Source organism: Drosophila elegans, unplaced genomic scaffold, assembly GCF_018152505.1.
Source record: "Drosophila elegans isolate 14027-0461.03 unplaced genomic scaffold, ASM1815250v1 contig_476, whole genome shotgun sequence".
NCBI lineage: Eukaryota > Metazoa > Arthropoda > Insecta > Diptera > Drosophilidae > Drosophila > Drosophila elegans.
In genome coordinates, this window is record NW_024545863.1 from 23,606,566 (window position 1) to 23,625,479 (window position 18,914).

General features: G+C 40.5%; 4 protein-coding genes across 4 annotated transcripts; 1 reads left to right on the top strand and 3 right to left on the bottom strand.

Annotated features, from left to right (window-relative positions):
* Positions 1-291: 291 nt before the first annotated feature.
* LOC108136782 (dynein light chain Tctex-type) lies at positions 292-1,122 on the top strand. The gene has a single exon (XM_017258144.2). The coding sequence runs from the start codon at positions 484-486 to the stop codon at positions 817-819; it is 336 nt and encodes a 111-aa protein (XP_017113633.1). The 5' UTR covers positions 292-483; the 3' UTR covers positions 820-1,122.
* A 456-nt stretch (positions 1,123-1,578) lies between these two features.
* Positions 1,579-3,016, bottom strand: LOC108136779. Its single transcript, XM_017258141.1, has 3 exons — positions 2,863-3,016; positions 2,196-2,805; positions 1,579-2,138 (listed from the first exon to the last, which is right to left on the bottom strand). Exons 1-3 carry the CDS (start codon positions 2,927-2,929, stop codon positions 1,661-1,663), a joined length of 1,155 nt encoding a protein of 384 aa, XP_017113630.1. The 5' UTR covers positions 2,930-3,016; the 3' UTR covers positions 1,579-1,660.
* Positions 3,017-3,449: 433 nt separating this feature from the next.
* On the bottom strand, positions 3,450-4,548 carry LOC108136681. Its single transcript, XM_017258003.2, has 3 exons — positions 3,824-4,548; positions 3,598-3,752; positions 3,450-3,539 (listed from the first exon to the last, which is right to left on the bottom strand). The coding sequence occupies exons 1-3, from the start codon at positions 4,251-4,253 to the stop codon at positions 3,459-3,461; spliced, it is 666 nt and encodes a 221-aa protein (XP_017113492.1). The 5' UTR covers positions 4,254-4,548; the 3' UTR covers positions 3,450-3,458.
* Positions 4,549-4,637: 89 nt separating this feature from the next.
* Positions 4,638-17,297, bottom strand: LOC108136885 (serine/threonine-protein kinase D3). The gene is given in 9 exon segments (XM_017258338.2): positions 4,638-5,371; positions 6,148-6,885; positions 7,323-7,826; positions 7,829-8,303; positions 8,937-9,133; positions 9,210-9,347; positions 9,949-10,093; positions 11,525-12,019; positions 17,126-17,297. Coding segments are annotated over 8 exon segments (2,730 nt in total). The 5' UTR covers positions 11,651-12,019; positions 17,126-17,297; the 3' UTR covers positions 4,638-4,964.
* Between the last annotated feature and the right edge of the window lie 1,617 nt (positions 17,298-18,914).

Consider the following 18,914-nt stretch of genomic DNA (forward strand, 5'->3'; position numbering starts at 1 on the left):
TGATTTATTTATTATTTTTGTATATACTAAATTCTAATAATCTTAAAGCTAGATTTTATTTTAATACTGCTACAAACACACAAATAATATCGTTAAAATCGTCAAATGTATTAAATGTGATGTTTACTTTCTACCTTGAGAAATTTAACAAAAACTATTTATGTACATATTATTAGCTGTGTTGGAGTAACGGTTCCCGGTGGTTACCCTGCACAATGATACCGTTTCTCTAGCCAAACTCTGTGTTAGTATGCCCGTATCACATCGCCCAAAAAATACCTCCAAATAAAACACAAGCAGGCTTTGCACATCCCTTCGAAAAAAACACTCGCAACATATTTTATTTCGCTTGCACAAACGCCGCCGACGAACGCAAAAACGCGCGCAGAACCGCAAGGACAACAGCTGCAGCAACAAGAACAACTAACTAGCAACTATATATCTTTGACCAGCTGCCGGAATAACTGAATCGAAGTTGCGAAAATGGATGACTCACGCGAAGAAAGCCAGTTTATTGTGGACGACGTGAGCAAGACGATTAAGGAGGCCATTGAGACGACCATCGGTGGAAATGCCTACCAGCACGACAAGGTGAACAACTGGACCGGCCAGGTGGTGGAGAACTGCCTCACCGTCCTGACCAAGGAGCAGAAGCCCTACAAGTACATTGTGACCGCGATGATCATGCAGAAGAACGGAGCAGGACTGCACACCGCTAGCTCCTGTTATTGGAACAACGACACCGATGGATCCTGCACCGTGCGCTGGGAGAACAAGACCATGTACTGCATCGTTTCGGTCTTCGGACTGGCCGTTTAAACTGGAGTATAAGAACTCGGGGCTGAGGGACTTCTAACTCGGGGGATCACCCGTGACTGGAAGTCAATAATCGCAACTAACTGATAAGGGGGAGGGATTAACAAGATTGCCGTCGTACACACACCCACACACAACACGAAAACCACACGCACTTTGATTGGCCATCCTGCTGCAAGGAAGAAATTAAATGTAAAACTCTAAGCAACCTTGTTGTTTCCAAGCAACTATTCGTTGCCCGTGTACGCGCCCAATGTTATTCTTGATTTTCAATGTAAAATCCTAAATAAAAATATTTAAAAATAAGTAAATTATATTTTATAAAGCTCGTGTTGGCGCAATCATAAAATTGGTAAAAATGGTTGTAATGCCTGAAATGTGAATCAGTAGTTTTTATGACAGCTATTTTAATTTCAATTCGATTAAATTTCCAATGCCATTTATTAGAAAGCTATTACCAGAAACAGTAAAAATTAGACTTTTTAGATGGTGGCAATAAAAGTTGGGAAATTCATGTTCTTTTATAAACAGCTATGAGCTTTAGGATATAGTATTTTGATTTTAAGGAAGCCAATCTAAGCAGCCATTCTACTTTTGAGTGCATTATTTACATTGCAGCGGTGCAAATTTATGGTAAATTAATCTATTTTGGAGATGGCACCCAAGTAAATACTTTTTAATTATAAATGTACTTCTGAGTGGGGCACAGCTAAAACTTTTCTTTCCTGCAAAGAACTACCCAAAATAACAATAAAGTCTGCATTTGGATTTAATAAACTTTATTGACCCGCCTCAGGGTTTGTTTAATCGATGGCGAGAGCAAGGTGTCCTTGGAAAACCCCTTCTACTTCTTCCGCTGAAAGCGACGAGCTAATTTCAGTGCCGGAACCTTGCTGGGCAGGCGCAGGCTGAGAATGTCCGAGCGGGATTTTGGCAGGGCATTCACAATATGGGCGTACTGCTTGATTTTATCCTTGCTGGTGGCCAATGCGCGGGAAAGGACATTTATGTCCACCTCGTACTTCTCGCTGATGAGCAAGGACATCACGATGAAGTGCGTGAGCGCCTTCTCAGTACTGAAATTGGTGCGAGTGCCCCTCTTGGCCACATTGGGATCTGCAAATCGACGACGTATATCGTTTTCGATCTTCTCCGTGATCCTTGAGAGTTCCACCCTCTGCATTTGCCGGGAACGAAGGGAAATCAGCGACTGCAGGGCGTCCATGTAGATGATGAGCTTAATGTGCAGGAAGTCCTGCTTGGAGGTGATCGTCTTCTCCTGAATACGACCCAAACAGGTCTTTAGATATTCCGATTTGATACTGTAAGTAAAGAGATTGTAGGCGAGGTGTTAAGTTGAAATTGGTTGAACCACTTACGGCAAAGTCTGAAGAGGCGTGGAGAAGACCACCTTGGCCTCCTCGTCCAGCCGCTCAAGCAGTTCGCTTGAAATCACATCCTTGACATCGTAGACACCACTTAGTTCAGTGGCCTCCTTGTCGAACTTGGGTACAATGGTGGCCAGATAATCCTCGTTGCTGATGCTCACATCGGCCAGAGTCTCATCCTCGTTTTCTTCGTTCATAGTCGATGCTTTCACAGTTTCATCCAGATCCTGTCGAACGACCTCAACGTTGACCATCATCTGTTCGTGGTTGTCCACAAATCTGGAAGCCTTGCGTCCTCCAAACTCCTTTAGCAGCTTCTTGTTGGCGTGCTCCCTGCTCAACATGGGCGCTGTCCGCTTCTGGCGCTCCAGTTTCTTGTATATGTGATTTGAAAGCAAGGCCTGTTGCACTGGTACAATTTGTACTTTGTTGGTGGCTTTGTTTCTCAGGCATATGTAGGTGTCGAATTCTTGGCTATCCTGCAGGTCACCTGTGTACATCTGATCGCCGGCCACCACTAAAGCCTGCTTTTTCTGATCCGCTTTGCTTTCCACCGTGCAAAATTCGCCACTGCCCAAAAGGGATCCATTCTGAAATTTAACTATGGATGGGAGATTTTTGTTATTTCATAAGTAATTGGGAAACTTTAATTGCTTACGAATCGCGGGCAGGTGCTCATCTCTTTTGTGATCGCACACGGTCTCTATTTCTGTTTTATCTTCCATTTTTCAAAATATGTATTTGAATTTGTTCCGAGTTTAAAAACAATCAAAATGCAGCACGTGTAAGGAAAATGAAACAGCTGACAGTGCGCTGACAAAAGCTAACTGATATAAGATGCTTGAATAAGTCACTGGTTGCCAAGTGATTTTGAGACGCAGTTGGTGAAAAGTGATTTATATTTTTTGAAAAGGAAGATTGTTAAGTGAACCCTGGGCAAAATGGTTAAAATTTAAAGAAATTATTTTAATATTAATTTACTATGAAAAATTAATAAAATTACAAAATAATAATGCATTTTAATTTACAGAATTTAAGAACGGCATACTTTAACTTTTAATGCAAACTCTTTAACAAAAATACACGAAGCTCTTATTAAGAAAGAAAACTATTACATAAATTTAATTAAAATTAAAAGTTTGTTAAATTAAATTTAAAGTTTATTTAAACTAAAAAAATGATAGACCGTTTAAAGCCTTTTCTATTTATTTCATCAAATATAATGTTATTTAGTTTTAACTCCATTGAAATGATTTATGGACGTCTAGCAGTTTCCGGTAAAAAGCTGAATCCAGAAAGTGAATAATGTTTGCTTTTGACAATCTTCACTACTTGCTGCAAGTGTTTAAAGTTTTAAGTATAAACAATTTTTAAAGAAGGTTTTCCAACTTACCATGACCAGTTTGATGAGAAAAACGGCGAATGTGAGGAAGTTTATGGTCATGAGCGCCGCCTCAGGCGGAAAATCTATATTGGAATCATCCAGTAAACCCCGTCGTCGTCGCCTTTTTCGCTCTGGTGGCTGCCACATAGCCGCGAACTGTTGCTCTGTTGGAAACAATTTAAAAGGGAAAAACCATTTTCATATCAATTTAAATTAAGATAGATTTAATACGCACCAATTAGTCGCATTAGATTGTCGCGTAGGTTCTTTAGCAGCTTTATCTTCTTCCCGAAGGTCAGAGCCGATTTCGTGATCCAGGTCTTCTGCATGGTCTTTAGGAATTTAAAAAATCCCTGCACGCTGGGCACTTCCATTCCCTCATCTTCCGATGGCTGCTCTGTGGTCTGCTCCTCCTCCGATTCTTGACTGGCGTTCTCGGATGGGTTGGAGGAATGTTTTCTGGATGTGGTCTCCACTTTTGGAGTCACCACATCCACATTCAGGGTTGGTGCCTTGGTAGAGCTGACCATCATGGGACTAATGATGCCAAATCTCTCCCTCTGGTATTCCAACCAGGCGGAACTGGGCGTGTTAAAGTCATCGCCCTGTTGACTAATCCTGGAGACCATTAAGAAGAGGAAACACCTAACCACAAAAAAGTACATCTTCTCTGGTTGTTAGTTGGTAAAGAACTGCTGGTAAGTGCTGTAGAAGTCTTCCGAGAAAGGTGCCAGTCGTCGCAGGCCAACGATTTGTGATTTTTTGCTGCACATTTGGATGTAGACAAGCCATGTGGGTGTTAAAGTAAACAGTCATGGGCATAAAAGTAGATTTAAAATTTTACCAAAAAAATTAAAACAAAACACATATTTTTTTTTAACCTGTTGCTTATAAATTCAGAGCTACAATAAAAAAAAGTTTCTTATGAGTTTATGAATATTTATAAACATATTTTTATTATTTTTATTTATTTATTATTCCCTTTACTATTAAGTTACCAACCTCTTTTCATAAACACACATGCAAATAAAAAAATTATAAAAAAAATATTAATTGTCAAGCGTTGTTTATTCAGCTATATTTTTCCGGCCATTCATTTGGTTAATGTTTTTTTGTGTACCTTATGGCCATTAGATCTAAACTGAATCTGAGGTTCACAGTAACTTCCGGATTTATGTATATTATTTGTGTAGAGTTATTCATAAGAGTTGCCTTTAGGTGGTTAACGATTTAAAGCTATCGACTAATTTTGATTCTAGAGAAAAATTTAGCACACACAGAGTTGTAAGTTAGAAGAATCCATTTGTTTAGCAGTTACTGACAAGCGAGTTAGAGAGATGGGATAAACTTATGGGCTAGGCAATAGAGTTGTACTGCTATTTAATGTGCCGGCAGAGATGGAACCGCATCCATTTCAGGGCCTTGTCGCTAATGGCCTCCGACTTGGGTGAGTTGCCGCAGTCCGAAAGCCGATGGCATCCGGCACAATCCGCCGGAGATGGACGATAGCTCTCGGTGGTGGTCGTGGTGCAGCTCATTATCTCGGTGGTGGTGCTCTCGAGGATCTCGTCGGGCTCACAGCCAGGTCACATGTCGCCCGCACAGTCCCAGCGCAGGTCATCGGCCTCGTGGGTCAAGTACCGGCCGCCGCCCACCTGGGTTTCCAAGGTCCGGAGGTCACGGTACGTCTGCTTGTCCTGCAGCCAATAGTGCAGCAGACTTTTGTCCACCGTGTACCGCTTGCGTTGCTTCACCTGCAGCAGGTTGTTGATCAGGTCAATGGCTGGAAAAGAAGTGACAAGATTAAAGCACATTTCTAAAGGTTCTACTCAAAAAAGGTTATAAAACGTACACTCAAAAAAACCGAATGTCTTGTTTTTATTAGTGTGCCTTGAAAATAGACCACAGTGTATGTTAAGTGTAAATTCAATACTAATAATACTAATTTCTATACCGAAGAGTATAAAAACTGTTGTCTAAGTCCTTGTTTTTAAATCGCATAAGTTTCTTTTGATACTTTCGTGGTATTAATTTAACACTTATTAATAAAAAAATTGTTTATACCCAATAGTTTAACATTCATGTAACAATGTTAAAGTTTATGTGACAACTTTTTTGGTGCATATACCTTTCTTAAATTTCCAACTATAGTCTTTTTAAAACTGATTTTGTTTGTTTAACCAATTATATTCAAGTTAAAATTAGTTTTTTGTACTATGCTTTTTTTTGTTGAAAGCTATGGCCATTTTGAAGATTCTGAACCGTTTATAGACATCAGTTTCTATTCTTAGCCCTATTAACTCTTGATATAAATAGTAAATACAATTTGGTAGGGCTGGAAAATGATTTTTTATGAAATCTCCACAATTAAATATTTTAATAATTTATATAAGGTATAAAATTAATTAAAATTTAATTAAGGTATAAATTACTTGTTTCTTTTACAATTCTAGATGTCAATCAAAAACGGTTCTGCTCTAAACAGGTAATCGTATTAATTTCTAAATTCATTGATTGGCATTAAGAAGTAATTTATTTTAAATTAAGGTTACAACTCACCATTAGAGGAGATCTCCTTCCACGGGTTGGGTGGGTACATGAAGGCCGCGTTCTGGATCTGGTCGTTGATGTCCTCCTCCTCGTTGAAGGGAAAGGTGCCGCTCAGGCTCACGTAGATGATGACGCCCACGCTCCACATGTCCAACGATCGGTTGTAGCCCTTGTTGCGGAGCACCTCCGGGGCGAGATAGGCCGGAGTGCCGACCACCGATCGCCGGAAGGACTTCTCGCCGATGATGCGGGCGTAGCCAAAGTCACAGAGCTTCACCTGCGGGAATTCGGCGTCCGAGGAGAGCAGCACATTCTCCGGCTTCAGGTCGCAGTGGACTATATTCTGCGAGTGCAGGTACTTGAGGGCGATCAGGATCTGGGTGATCAGGAACTTGGTCACGCGCTCGCTCAGCCGGCCCCTCGCATGCGACAGGATCATCTCCAGCATGTCGCCCTTGAGCTTCTCCATCACCACGAAGATCCGCTCCGGCGTCTCGAACATCCGCTCCAGATTGACGACGCCGCAGTGCGAGATGTTCTGCAGGATGGCCACTTCGTTCTTCAGCTGCGCTTCCTGTTTGGTGGGGAAGCGCAGCTTGTCGATCACCTTGATGGCCACCTCGCGCTGCGTCTTTTTGTGCACTCCGCCGTAGACCACGCCGAATTGCCCGGAGCCGAGAACCTCGTCCGGAAAGATCTGGTACAGCTGGCCCATGTCCTGCACCTGCTCCTCCGACTCGCAGCATTCTGGAAGAGGTAAGCATTTTAGTTGAGTATATTTCACACACAAAACAAACATTTTTTTTGTGATAATGCTTTAAAAAATATATTATAATGGTGAAAAGCGCTAAAAATATAACCTAAAATTTGTCTAATTTTCTTTTTGAATTTTAAAAATGTACAGAAATTACAGAAATTATCAGATTTAATTGTCGTGAGAAGTGCTGTCTGCCGGAACAGTACCTTTATAATATTTTTTTAAGATTAAACTATATAATTATATGTATTAAACCAAAACATTTTAAAGCTATAAAACCTTCCTTTAAGCAATTTTAAGCATTAAAACTATATACCTATTTATCTGATGATATAGTGTTGCACCGTTTATAACCTACTCTATATGATATATATTCAAAGGGCGACCGAATAAGTCTAATTCTCCTATTTACAACTCCCCTACTTACGCGTGTTGGTGACGTGCATGAAGGCCTGCCGGATGCTGGTCTCCCAGCTTTTGGCGATATCGCTGCCGATGCCGCTGTCCGGCGGAGGCAACCGGACGGCCTGCTCCTCCTTGGCACCCACCTGCGGATCCTGTCCGACGAAGTAGCTGAGATTGAGCAGGCGCAGCTCGAAGCAGTAGTTGGACTCCGGTCGCGGATCGCCCAGATGGCTCTCGATCGAGAGGAGCTCCGCCAGCGGCAGCTCCTTGTGGTACTTGCTGCCTTGCTCCGAGACGAAGAGGGTGATGGTCTTGGAGTCCAGGCGCCAGTAGTACCGCTTGACGGCCTTGTCCAGCGAGGTGTAGTGCACCAGCCAGCCCTCCTTCAGTGCCTGTCCGCCCCGCTTCTTGGTGTGCTTGACGGACTGAACGATCCTCATCAGCGGGATGTTGGCACTGGGCGACGAGGAGGTCGAGGACTGGGACTGCTCTGACTGGCCGTCGCTGCTGGACTTGCTGGTCTCAACCCCCCGCCGCTGGAGTCGTCGCCCAGGCCTCCGTTGACCAGCTCGGGCGGTGAGTTGTGGGCATTGGTCAGGGCCTTGGGTGCCTCCCGGGGTCGTCCGGCCACCAGGTTCACGCCCACCGACATGGCCGACTTGTACTTGCCATAGTCCGATCCCTCGTCGCCGTCGCTATCGTCGAACTCCTCGCGGAAGAAGTTGTCCCGCTCTCTGGCCCCCGCCTGGATCTGCAGCTGGCTAAGCTGCGCCTCGCCCGTGCAGTCGTGGGGCACCTTGTCCAGGCACTTCTTGTGCGCGTTGTACTGGCAGTCGCGGCACTGGAGGCCCTGCTTGAAGAGCCCCTTCAGCAGCTTCTTGCACAGCTGGCACACCGTCGGAATGCCGTATGTGTGCACCATGAATGTGTGCGGAATGCGCAGCACGGTCAGTCCGTTCCGGCTGCCCGACGAGTGAGTACGCTGATGGCGACCGGGAATATTCTGCGAATTACGAAAGTGCCGGGGTTACTTAATTAGCAAATTAAGAGGCTCTGGAGATGGATTTGCTCGGGCAAATCCCCTGCGGACAGGACTGCTTAATGACGTTAATTGGGCAAAACTAATTTTCATAATTTGGTTGCCCACTCTTCAAGTTTTATTCTCACTCTACAAACTTCCTCCACTTTTTCAAATAAATTTCCAGGAACATGAATTGAGCGGATAAAGATGGTGGACAAATTATATAATAATTATATCAGTAAGTTAGTAAGAATTGTTCCATTAAATAGAAACTTTGTTCTGAATAGCAGCAATATGGATAACAAAATCACCATTTTAGTGGAAGGGATCCCCCAGTCATTAATATTCGCAAATCCCTTACGAGTATTCAAAAGAGTTAACAAAGCATTAAAAGTGTGCAGTATAAAAGTTTATTGGAAAAAGCATGAAAATAATACAAAGTAAAAGTGTGAGCCAAGTTAAGTACAATTTTAAATACTCGCAGGATAACCGGAAACTGTCAACCAACACCCTTTCACACACACACACATACACCAGCCACTAGGGGACATAAAAGGTCATGTCCGGCTGTCAATTCTTAATAATATCATTCATAAGGTCCGACATGCGCTTTACCAGTGAGCTGCTCGAGTCGTTCCGTCCGGTTCCGGTTCCTGTCGATTCCTCCGTGGAGACGAGCGACTGCTGCGAACTGCCGGACGGACTGCGGGGCGCATGGAGCGTGAAGGAGCGCCTCGAAGTGGCGTCATTCGAGCGGTTGCAGTTGTTCGGGATTTTCACCACGCACCGCTTGTGATAGTTCTGACCGCATCCTGTGGGTGGCAAGGATTCGTTTGGGGATTAGTGGGTGCTTGCCCCTCCGCTTCGCACACTCTTCTCGTTACATACCATCGCACTTGAGGCCCTGGCGCACCAGACCAAACAGCATCTCGCCGCAGAAATCACAGAAGGTCGGTCCCTTGTAGGAATGCACGTTCAGGCTGTGTGGCTTGAGGGTCGGCATCTCGGAGGTCGGATACAGTATGGCTGCAGTAGGAGAAATTGGAGCAGACGTTGTAGTTTTAAAGTTAATAGTTACAAATCGGGTCTTAAGTATACAAGTTTTTTTTATATATTATATAATATCTGCTATAAGCAATAAACATCTGTTTTGGTGGTAAGGTCTTGTAATTAATTGGTAATTTATTTGTTTGAATTTATTATCATAATTCTATCTACTAAATAAACATTGAAGCTGCATTGATAAGATAACAAGCATTTCTATAAAATTTAATTAAAAATGAATGCGATTTGTTCGTTGTTCTTCAGCTAATTTGCAACTCTAAAGAGTCTTTAAAACAAATTACACTTGCCATTATTTCACTAACGCTAAAAAGAAATACACTTTTTAAATGTACCGTTTTGATATTAAAGATCTTAAGAGTGTTACTGAAATAGTAGTTTAAGAAATTTTTCTGAAACAAGTTCTAAAACATAATTTGCTCTTATAGACCAAGAAAATAAAAGTAAATTTTGTGATCAATTTGGTTGAGAATTACACTTTCTTGTTGATGTCACAGAAATAAAAATGTCAACTTTTTGAAGTGAGTGTGTGGAATTCAAAGGAATGTAAGGAATGGCTACTTACGACTGGCTGTCAGCACAATTTCCACAAGGGTCTCGTCCACCACCTCCGCTGCCGAGTTGATAATGTGCAGCACATTCGGGGTGCTGTAGTCGTGGACGAAGAGCAGAATGCGTTCCGAGAGGTACGTGAGTCCGCTGTCCGGTATCTGAAATGGCCAACAGAATGTGAGCACTCCGCGGGCGACAATGACAATGCGACAATGTCCATTTGGGAAGTTCGGCTTCGTTTAACGCTTATTTTTGCATTGGGCTGCCCATTATCATATCACATTCGTATCTTAATTGATTGCCCGATAAGATCCAGCCTGCCATATGCACAAAAATTTGTGTTGATTTCAATTGATACGGAACAACTGTGGAATTTAACATTGCGGCAGGGTTTGCTTTGCGTCGGCATAGTTGCAAATACTCTTACAAATTAGAAAAATTACTGCTGCATAACTTGGCTATATCTTTTAATTAACAAAAAGTAGTTATATTTTTTTTTTATATGCAATCCTTACTTAACATATGGATAAGCCCTCTCATAATTTGGGCAAAATAGGATTATAGTACCCAAAGAAATCAATTCATACTATTATATGACCTGATGAAATGCAAGTATTACAGGGGTTATTTGATAAAAGCTTCCGATTGCCATGATGTATATCTAAAAGGTTCACAAAGCTCCACGAGTCTTAGATCCTGCATAAACCAAATTACACTGTACCCCCCGCCTGGCAGTTTCCCATTTCGACGAGGAGGGTAACCGGACGGAAGGAGTCGTGCCAGGAGCAGCAGTCGTGGGCTATGAAGCTAAGGAACACCACCAGTTGCGGCCCGGTTAATTGAATTGGCCATGGATAGCTGGGCCGTGAGGGGCAAAAGGCCATGCGGAAACGATTTCATGCCTATGTAACTTGGACTAACTTAATGAAATAAAGCAATTATTGTGCACACATACATTTATTAATCCGCCCCCTTACCGCTGCTGACTGTCTTCTATTAGCCTGTCAGAAATACAGTGGTAAATTGTTTATTTCTGCTATTTGTACTTTTGCTTAAAATCATTAATTAACTATTTGCATACCTACTAGAATTTGTGTATTTTATCTAATATTCTTATTTTACTATAATGACCTAAGGAAATTAAAATCAAAAGATATTTTTCCCTATCTTCGGCATATTTGCAGACTTCGTTTTTTCTTAGCTGGTGATCTACGTGTTGTTTCTTTCGTTAGGACGTTCAATTCAGAATTCCGAACTGCATTTACTTATTATACAGGAAGAACCACTGTTAACTTATTGACTTACTGCACCGTATGTTGACTTGGCCGCCTTCCGGCTTCCGTTCAAATATTCTACAGTTGACATGTTTACTCTACGGTCTTTGAATAATTAACGAAGTTGCAAAAAGGGTCCCCAGATGGTGACCTCCTTTGTAAATCCCACCCACTGTAAGCTTTATAAATAACTAAATAATTTAGTCAATAGTATTTTGAATATGATTGAAAGGCTTAAACCCCAACCCAATAAAAATTAAATGCATACATAATTTTGATATTATATTCGAGAATGGGTGCCTGTCGGGGCTTTACCTTTGTGTTGATAAAATCGCAGGCCAGGTCCTTGAGCGTTTTAAGTGTCAGGGCGTGGGCGGGCACACAGACTGCATCGCGGACGCTGCCGAATTGGAAAAGGAATGTGACTTCAGGACCCTCCATTATGACGGGAACGCTGCCGACGCCGCTGCCGACGCTGGCTGCGCTGCTGCCGTTAGAGGTGCTGTGGTTGCGTTGGGCCAGGATTGCGATGGTTAGGGCGGGCCCCCTCTCTCCCGGAGCTCCTGTCCTTCGATTCAGTGAAATTCCTCCTTTTCCGCTTCGCTTGCAGTGATTTCTCGAGGTTTGCCAGCCACTCCAGCGTTGTTATTGCAAATGCCAAGGACGAGCTTCTGACACCGCTATCCGTACTACTGCGCTCTGTTTTGGCTCCGGCTCAGAGTCGCTTTGCGGTGCAAGGATCTCAGTCGGTCAGGAGAGATATAAACCAGATTTGCCGCCACACCGCCGCCTCTGGGTCATGAAAACTAACTGCAATGAGAAGGGGTATAAAAGCATTTTAAGTTTGACGAAAAAATGCACTTTACTCAACGAGTAATATTGTTGAAATTGCATAGAAGTTTGCTTTGGTAACTATGCAGGAGGTAATGGATTCTGTATTTCAAGGAGAAAGAGCAGCATTTGATGAAATCTATTGATTGATTGGCTTACTTTTAAAAAGGTCAAAAAAAGTCAAAGCTTTACCCTTGTATGCTTACCTTATCAGGGTTATTTTAATATTATTACCCTTTGATAAAGAACCTTAAAAATATAAAAAGCACTATGTTTGGATTAAAGTCCACCTTTAAATAATATTTTAACCAGAAACCAGAAATTCACAAAATGAATTAATTGTATATTAATGACATTTATTTAATACTAAATATTTTAAGGTATTTAATTAAATTAATCTACAGTGAGCGGATTGGTATGTTAGGTCAAGAAGCATGTATCACCGAGACAATGGGGCCATGAATAATCCGGCAATCGATTCACCGATTCAATTGGCATTACTTAGCCCTCGATTGGCCATATGTATACTGCACACCCGTAATTATATTTATATACAAAAAACTGGTTGCTAATTGTGATGAGAAAAACTACAGAGATAAGATCACTCTGGGAAACTGCCGGGGCGATTTGAATTTTTTCCAATTATTTTGAAGTGCCCTGCCTGGTTGTGACCCATTTATGGAGTGTGTGTGAGGCATTAAAAAATAATTAAAAAATCATGACGGAAAATATGTGCTGGCCGTGAAAGGAATGTCAAGATATGTTGAAGAAAGGGAGAGAAAATTGAAAAAAATGGAAGAACAACAAAACGAAGCCAAGAAAGAGACTCGGGAGAGCAGCAGCCAAGCAACTTTCTAAATTTGTATCTCAGCGTTTTTATTTCCTTCTGAATTTTGGTTGTTGTTTTTTAAGTAGGTGTATCAGTCAAAAGTCGCAGCTGGGAGCTGAGTGCGTTTTGAATTTCAATTGAAGTGGTTTCTTGTGGGAGTGAGGCAGGTGGAGCTGCTGGCTGTTTTTCCTGGCATCTGGAAGCGGAGGCTGCTCCAAAAAGTATTCAAGTGGTTGGCACCAAAGAGATACCATCTAAATCAACGAGGAATAGCCGAAATTGGATCACAAGCACAGGCAAATGACGCAGCGCAGAGGCCTAAAGTCAAGGCAAAAACACGTACGCACTTCGATATTAAGACACTTTATGGTATCCAAGAGATACATTTGGTAAATTTACATAACAACACAAGCAACAAGCAGCCGACGCTGGACTCTCGCCGAATATCTGTTAATAATTTATTAGGCAAATACACACATTTTTAGAGCCTTTTTCAGTTCCTTGCATCCGATGGATGCCACTCGGACATGGTGACTAAGCCGAATTGTGCCTCTTGCCTCTATTTTTACTGCCACCGCTGTTGTCTATTATTCTATGCGCTGCAATTTGATGTCACTGCCATCGTCGCCGCGGCACGTTCTGAGTTTGTTAAGCCAAAAGAGCAACTGACTTGGCCAACTGACTGCCGAAGCCGCCGACGGTGCCAGAGACCACGTCCCCAGTCTCAATCCCCTTCCGAGACCCAGACACAAAGCTACAGCCCCAACCCCGGTCCCAACCCAAACGCAGACCCAGTAGTCAGCGCAAAAGCAACTCAAAACCCGTTTGGCGGCACTGATAAAAATATTCAAAATATTTAAAGTTCAGTTAGTTACAGTTAGTTGAGAAATGCTTATAATTATATTCAGTGATTATGTGGTAGAAATTATATTATATTTAAAAGTAGGCTCACAAAGAATTATTGTATTTTGCACAAAAAAATCATTTCAGTTTTAAGACTTTACGTATGAAACTTTTATTAAACTTTCTGCCTCATTAAAAAATATATTTTTATATGCAACAGTTTATCCAAAAGCAATTTTAAGGAATGAATAACATAAACAATATAATTTTTTCTCCGTTCTAATTTCTTACATAAGTACAAAAGTTCGAGTTTTGGAATTTGACTTTGCTTTCAAAAAGTTTTTTCATATTTATTTTTTAGATGCCAAGATTTTCCTTGACTGTTTTTTACTGAATAAATTGTATATACATTTTTGTTCAGTGTAGACAAATGTATAGAGAAAGACAAGGCCAGAGCAGAATAGAGCGAGATAGCCACTAAGTGGGAGAGAGTGAGAGACTGAGACGTGTGTGTTAGTGTGAGTGTAAGCCATGAACTAAAGCACTCGACCCGGCATAGTCTTACTTCCCCGCCCCTTACGATCCCCATTTGTTGCCAAGTTTGTTTGTTTCCTTTGTTTGTTTGTTGTAACGGCCGCACTCTCCAATTCCCCCCGCCCCCCGGAGGGCTTTCTCTCCCTCTGCCTCTCGTTCATCGTTTCAGTTTCTGCACTCTTTCTCCGCTTTAAGCGCGCCCATTTAGCGCCCATTTTCTTCGCTCGCTGTCATTGTCAAGGCTGTGCGAGAAAACCACCTGAGGGTTGTGGGGAGCCGGTGGGCTTGATAAGCGATTTCCCCGTTACCGTGAGCCGGCCCAAGGCCAAGGTGATTTCCTTATATAGTGGCAGCCCAAAGTTATGATAAGCGTTCAAATTTTCTAGTTAGAATAAATGTTAAACTTATCTTTCAAATCCTTAAAAAAATAAAATAAAAAGGAAAGAGCCTATTCTGTTACATAAAAAATTTATTACTATATATACTAGTATTTTTAAGTAAATATACCTAAGTTTTATTATGTTTTTTAAACTTTGACGATTAATATTTTCTTATCCAAGTTACACCAAATTTAGTATATTTTATGAAAATGCTTGATCTATAATTGTCTGTTAAAGTAATCAGAATTGTCAGACATTGTTGAAAATTATTTATTTAGTGCAAATAGAATTAGCTAGACCAAAAAACAAAAAAAAAAATATTTAGGTCATGTATTTGCAGGGGAATTATACATATATGCTTTCATGTGGGTTTGGCCTAAAATAAATATTTTGATATTTTCATGGAAGCATTGAAACATAACGTTACAATAAATTAATTCTGTATGTATTTTATATTTGGATACTTTTAAATTTTTGGTATTTTGTATTACTTATTTCCACTCAATTTCGGACTGTTTTTTTAATTGTAAATAAAGGTTCTTTGTTTGGCTTTTTAATTCAAGCAAGCTAATTGTTCTAGCTTAGAAATAATTTAAAATAGAACCGGCATGAGAACGTCAAGGCAAATTTGGTTTGTTATTTAAATGATACATATGTAAATATTTCAGCAATATTTTTAGATTTTAAACTGATCAATAAATTATAGCTGCCCGTTGCTGAAAATGCCAAACAAATTTGATATCATTAATTCCAAACAAAATGTGTTTCTATTAGTTTAGCATTGACTTTATGATTGTTTTGTTTGTGAAAACAGAAGACCTTATTTGTATCAAGACTAGTTGATTTTACACTTTCGTGTTAAACAATGTGTTTTATTTTGAAACGATAAGCTCTTCGAATAGTCAAATTCGCGCGGTAGTATCCAGTTCAAATGGCCCCCAAATGAAAAGTTCGATGAAAGTTGCCTTTTTTATTGTATTTTTTTCTGCGCCTCTCGGTTATCTGATTTTCTTTTTCGGAGGTTGTGCCACTCGTACTCACATGTTTATTTGTTGGAATATTATAAGAATTCACGATTCATGTGAAACAAACAGAAAGCGAAATAAAATGCAAATAGGCAAAGGCGACGCAAAAGTCGCGCGTCTTTTCTGATAAGAAAATCGAATGAGACGGGGCTACGGGAAGCGATAGAGAGGGGACATTGGAATGGCATCATCATTATCATCGATAGATAATTAGCAAGGTGATAATAATTCCAAGCTGAGAGCGAAAGCGAGAACGAGATGCGATGATGATGCCACGAAAAGTTCAAATTCCACTGTGGGTGGAGCCCAAGAAAAACCTCTGCAGTGCGAAAAATAACATCACTTTAGAGCCGACTTTAGAGAATACTCTATTTGGTGATTTAAAGAAAGTAAAAACTACTAAGGTAAAATAGTCTTTTTAACTTTACTTTATATGTATTTTTTGTTGCTTCATTGCCATTTTTAAATCATATTTATTGAACTAATATTGCAAAAAAAAATATTTCCTGTGTAAAACTCGAGAGTACTAGATGCGATAATGGTACAACTTTAATGGTATCCCAAGTAAAGTGTGTGCCACATGCTGACGCACCGGTCATAAATACCAAGGCCAAGGAACAACTTGAATGTGTTTTTGTTTGTTTTTCAGCTGAAGTGCCTGACGGACTCCGAAACGGGCAGTTTTCCGCCCGGCCAAAGGAGCAAATAAATATTAAGGGGCGCGGGCGCAGACAAACATTTGCATTGAAGCGTGGCAGGACAACAGTGAATACTCATTATATATGTAAGTACTTAAAAATATATTTGATTTGTTGTCTTTAGAAAACATTTTCCTTGCTGTTCTCCTTCTTACATATACATATGTTTTGGGGTTATTGCTTCATAAAAAGAGGATCTCTGATGTGAACACTAAACCATTGATATATTAAATAATCCTATTTAATTTAAAAAATTTAAATTTAAAAATTGTATTCAGAAATAAGGACTTTAAGTTCATTTAAAAGCTCTACCAGCACTTCAATATTTAACATTCATAAAATGATTTGCCATTCGAATCGTTTATTTTGAATATTCTAATTATATGTACTGTAAATACCCGAATTGAGCACAAACCACCACTTTGCTAACAGCGAATTCATTTCATCTACGACCAACAACAACACGAAGCAAATTAACAACAAAATCACTCCACTTATTCACAGGATGATATAATAACATGAACACGGAAGCTCGGGAAACTGTGAAGGAGCTGACTGTGACACTTAAATTTTAATGTTTCTCGGTAAAAATTCATTTCGTTTGACTTTTTTCAGCTGGCGTCACTCCACGACTTTGGCCGACTTTCCGTAGATTATATTTTACACTCATTAAAGATGCAACACTTGGTGGGTATATATATAGACTTGTTGAAATTTTCTTGCAATTAATTTGAATAATTAATATGCACACAGACAAGAGCTAGATACCAACACACCTTCGCTCGTGCCCCATTTCCCCAGGCGTTTTTCCTTAGAATTTTCAATATTTGTTTTGCCTGTGTGTATGTGTGTGTGCCGTAGTATTTTCCTTTATTTTTCCTCGTTTTCTTATTTGTGTGGCAGCATCGTGGATGTCCACGTTGTGTTGTTTTTGTCGTTAAGGCTAACGAGAAAATTTCGAACGTTTGCACTTCGCCTCGACCGCCGCGCAACTGAAGTGAAATTTTTAAAGGCAGCCAGCAGCAATCGCAGAAAATCAGCAGCGGCAAGGGCAAAATCCAAATAAAATTGCCGAGCTCAACTTGACTCTCAAATTCGACTCGGGTTTACTCGCTCTTCTTACAAATCCCCCAGAGAAATTCTCCGTGAGCACAAATAGCCACCGGGAGAGAAATCGGGGCAGAGAACTCCATGTTCTTAGGATGTCGTTTTCAAATATAGCATCACTTTTCACATTTCTGGCGTTCCTGACGCGCTTCCTCAATTGGATTATGTTTTATTTTGGCTTTCCGATTGTTTATTTACTCTTCTCAATTTCGGTTGGGCGTTTGTTTACAATCAGTGGCAGAGGTGAAAGCCACGGTCGCTAAGCTTTTACACAGGTGTTTGTAAAACTTTGAAGTTGTAATAAAGAAAAAAAGCTAACTTTCTTAAAAAAGAGAATGTTCTGCACTTAAGATAATCAGGGTTGCCAGGTGCGTTAACCCTCGACCAGAAAACGTTATTTTCTAAAATAAGTTGGTTATTAAACAATATAAACAATATAAACAATAAAATTTGTTTATTTGAATCAAAGTTTTTTTGTAACATTTATTGAATTATTCTAAATTTAATCCCTACACTACAAATTCTTTTTGATAATTTATATCTTAGTTCCTAATAATGACAAAAAGGATATTAAAAAAGAAATGGTTTAGTTTTTAATTTGACTTAGCTTTTTGTCACAATTTTGTAACATCCAATTAAAAATTGTGACCCTCCGATTTTGATTACGTATACGTAAAATTTAAAATATTTTAAAAATCAAATGGAAATAAAGAGCATCTAAAACTTAAGAGATAAGTATGCCATTCGAAGAGAGTTTATTGAGCGGGCTTTTTTGGGCGACTGTTGCTTTGCCCTGCTCCCGAAAAGCTCTAGTCTGCACTGAACAAAATCGCTCACAATATTTTTCAGACTTTTAATGGATGCACATTGTGGCAAATCGCCTAAGAAGCTTGGGGAACCCCCTTCAGGCAGTCAAATTGAAGCGCGTAACTGCATATTACGGTAACACGACGTGGCGGAAAAGTAACCGGAAACGTAAAGCTTTTTGCCAGCAACGTAATCGCTTTTCGACGCTAAGAGCTTTTCATTTCGTATCGTCAGAAAAATGTGGAAAAATGGACGGAAAAGAACTGGGCCAGTCTAACGAAGAAACTTCGAAAGGGGAAGCATAAAATTGCTCTAGCAACACATGGCCCTTACCCCGCCCGGGGCAGGTGGTGGTGTGTGGGAGGCCATTTTTCCAAAGGGGGAGGATGGCTCTTGTTGTTGGGGCTGTGCCGCCTGCCAACTGACAACAAAAGCGTCGCACGTAATATAATAAAGAGATATTCCATAGCATACAAAGCGGGGCTGCGTCGAGAAAGTTGCATCTGTCCTGCTGCTACATAGAGAAATATTTTCGAATAAAACGTATTAAATTCGATTTTTTTTGCATTGATTTCAGCAACAACTCTAATAGTTAAGCTCTTAAAAGATTTAACCGTTTTCAGCATATTCAATTTAAAATAAAAAACAGAA

What these genes read in the sequence shown, in the direction of transcription:
- LOC108136782 (XM_017258144.2), top strand. Translation starts at nt 484, where the DNA reads ATGGATGACTCACGCGAAGAAAGCCAGTTTATTGTGGACGACGTGAGC.
- LOC108136779 (XM_017258141.1), bottom strand. Translation starts at nt 2,929, where the DNA reads ATGGAAGATAAAACAGAAATAGAGACCGTGTGCGATCACAAAAGAGAT. An exon ending in TGAGCACCTGCCCGCGATTC is followed by an intron (nt 2,806 to 2,862) that starts GTAAGCAATTAA and finishes TCCCATCCATAG; the next exon opens with TTAAATTTCAGAATGGATCC. An exon ending in ACGCCTCTTCAGACTTTGCC is followed by an intron (nt 2,139 to 2,195) that starts GTAAGTGGTTCA and finishes CTTTACTTACAG; the next exon opens with TATCAAATCGGAATATCTAA.
- LOC108136681 (XM_017258003.2), bottom strand. Translation starts at nt 4,253, where the DNA reads ATGTACTTTTTTGTGGTTAGGTGTTTCCTCTTCTTAATGGTCTCCAGG. An exon ending in CAATCTAATGCGACTAATTG is followed by an intron (nt 3,753 to 3,823) that starts GTGCGTATTAAA and finishes TGTTTCCAACAG; the next exon opens with AGCAACAGTTCGCGGCTATG. An exon ending in TTCTCATCAAACTGGTCATG is followed by an intron (nt 3,540 to 3,597) that starts GTAAGTTGGAAA and finishes AAACACTTGCAG; the next exon opens with CAAGTAGTGAAGATTGTCAA.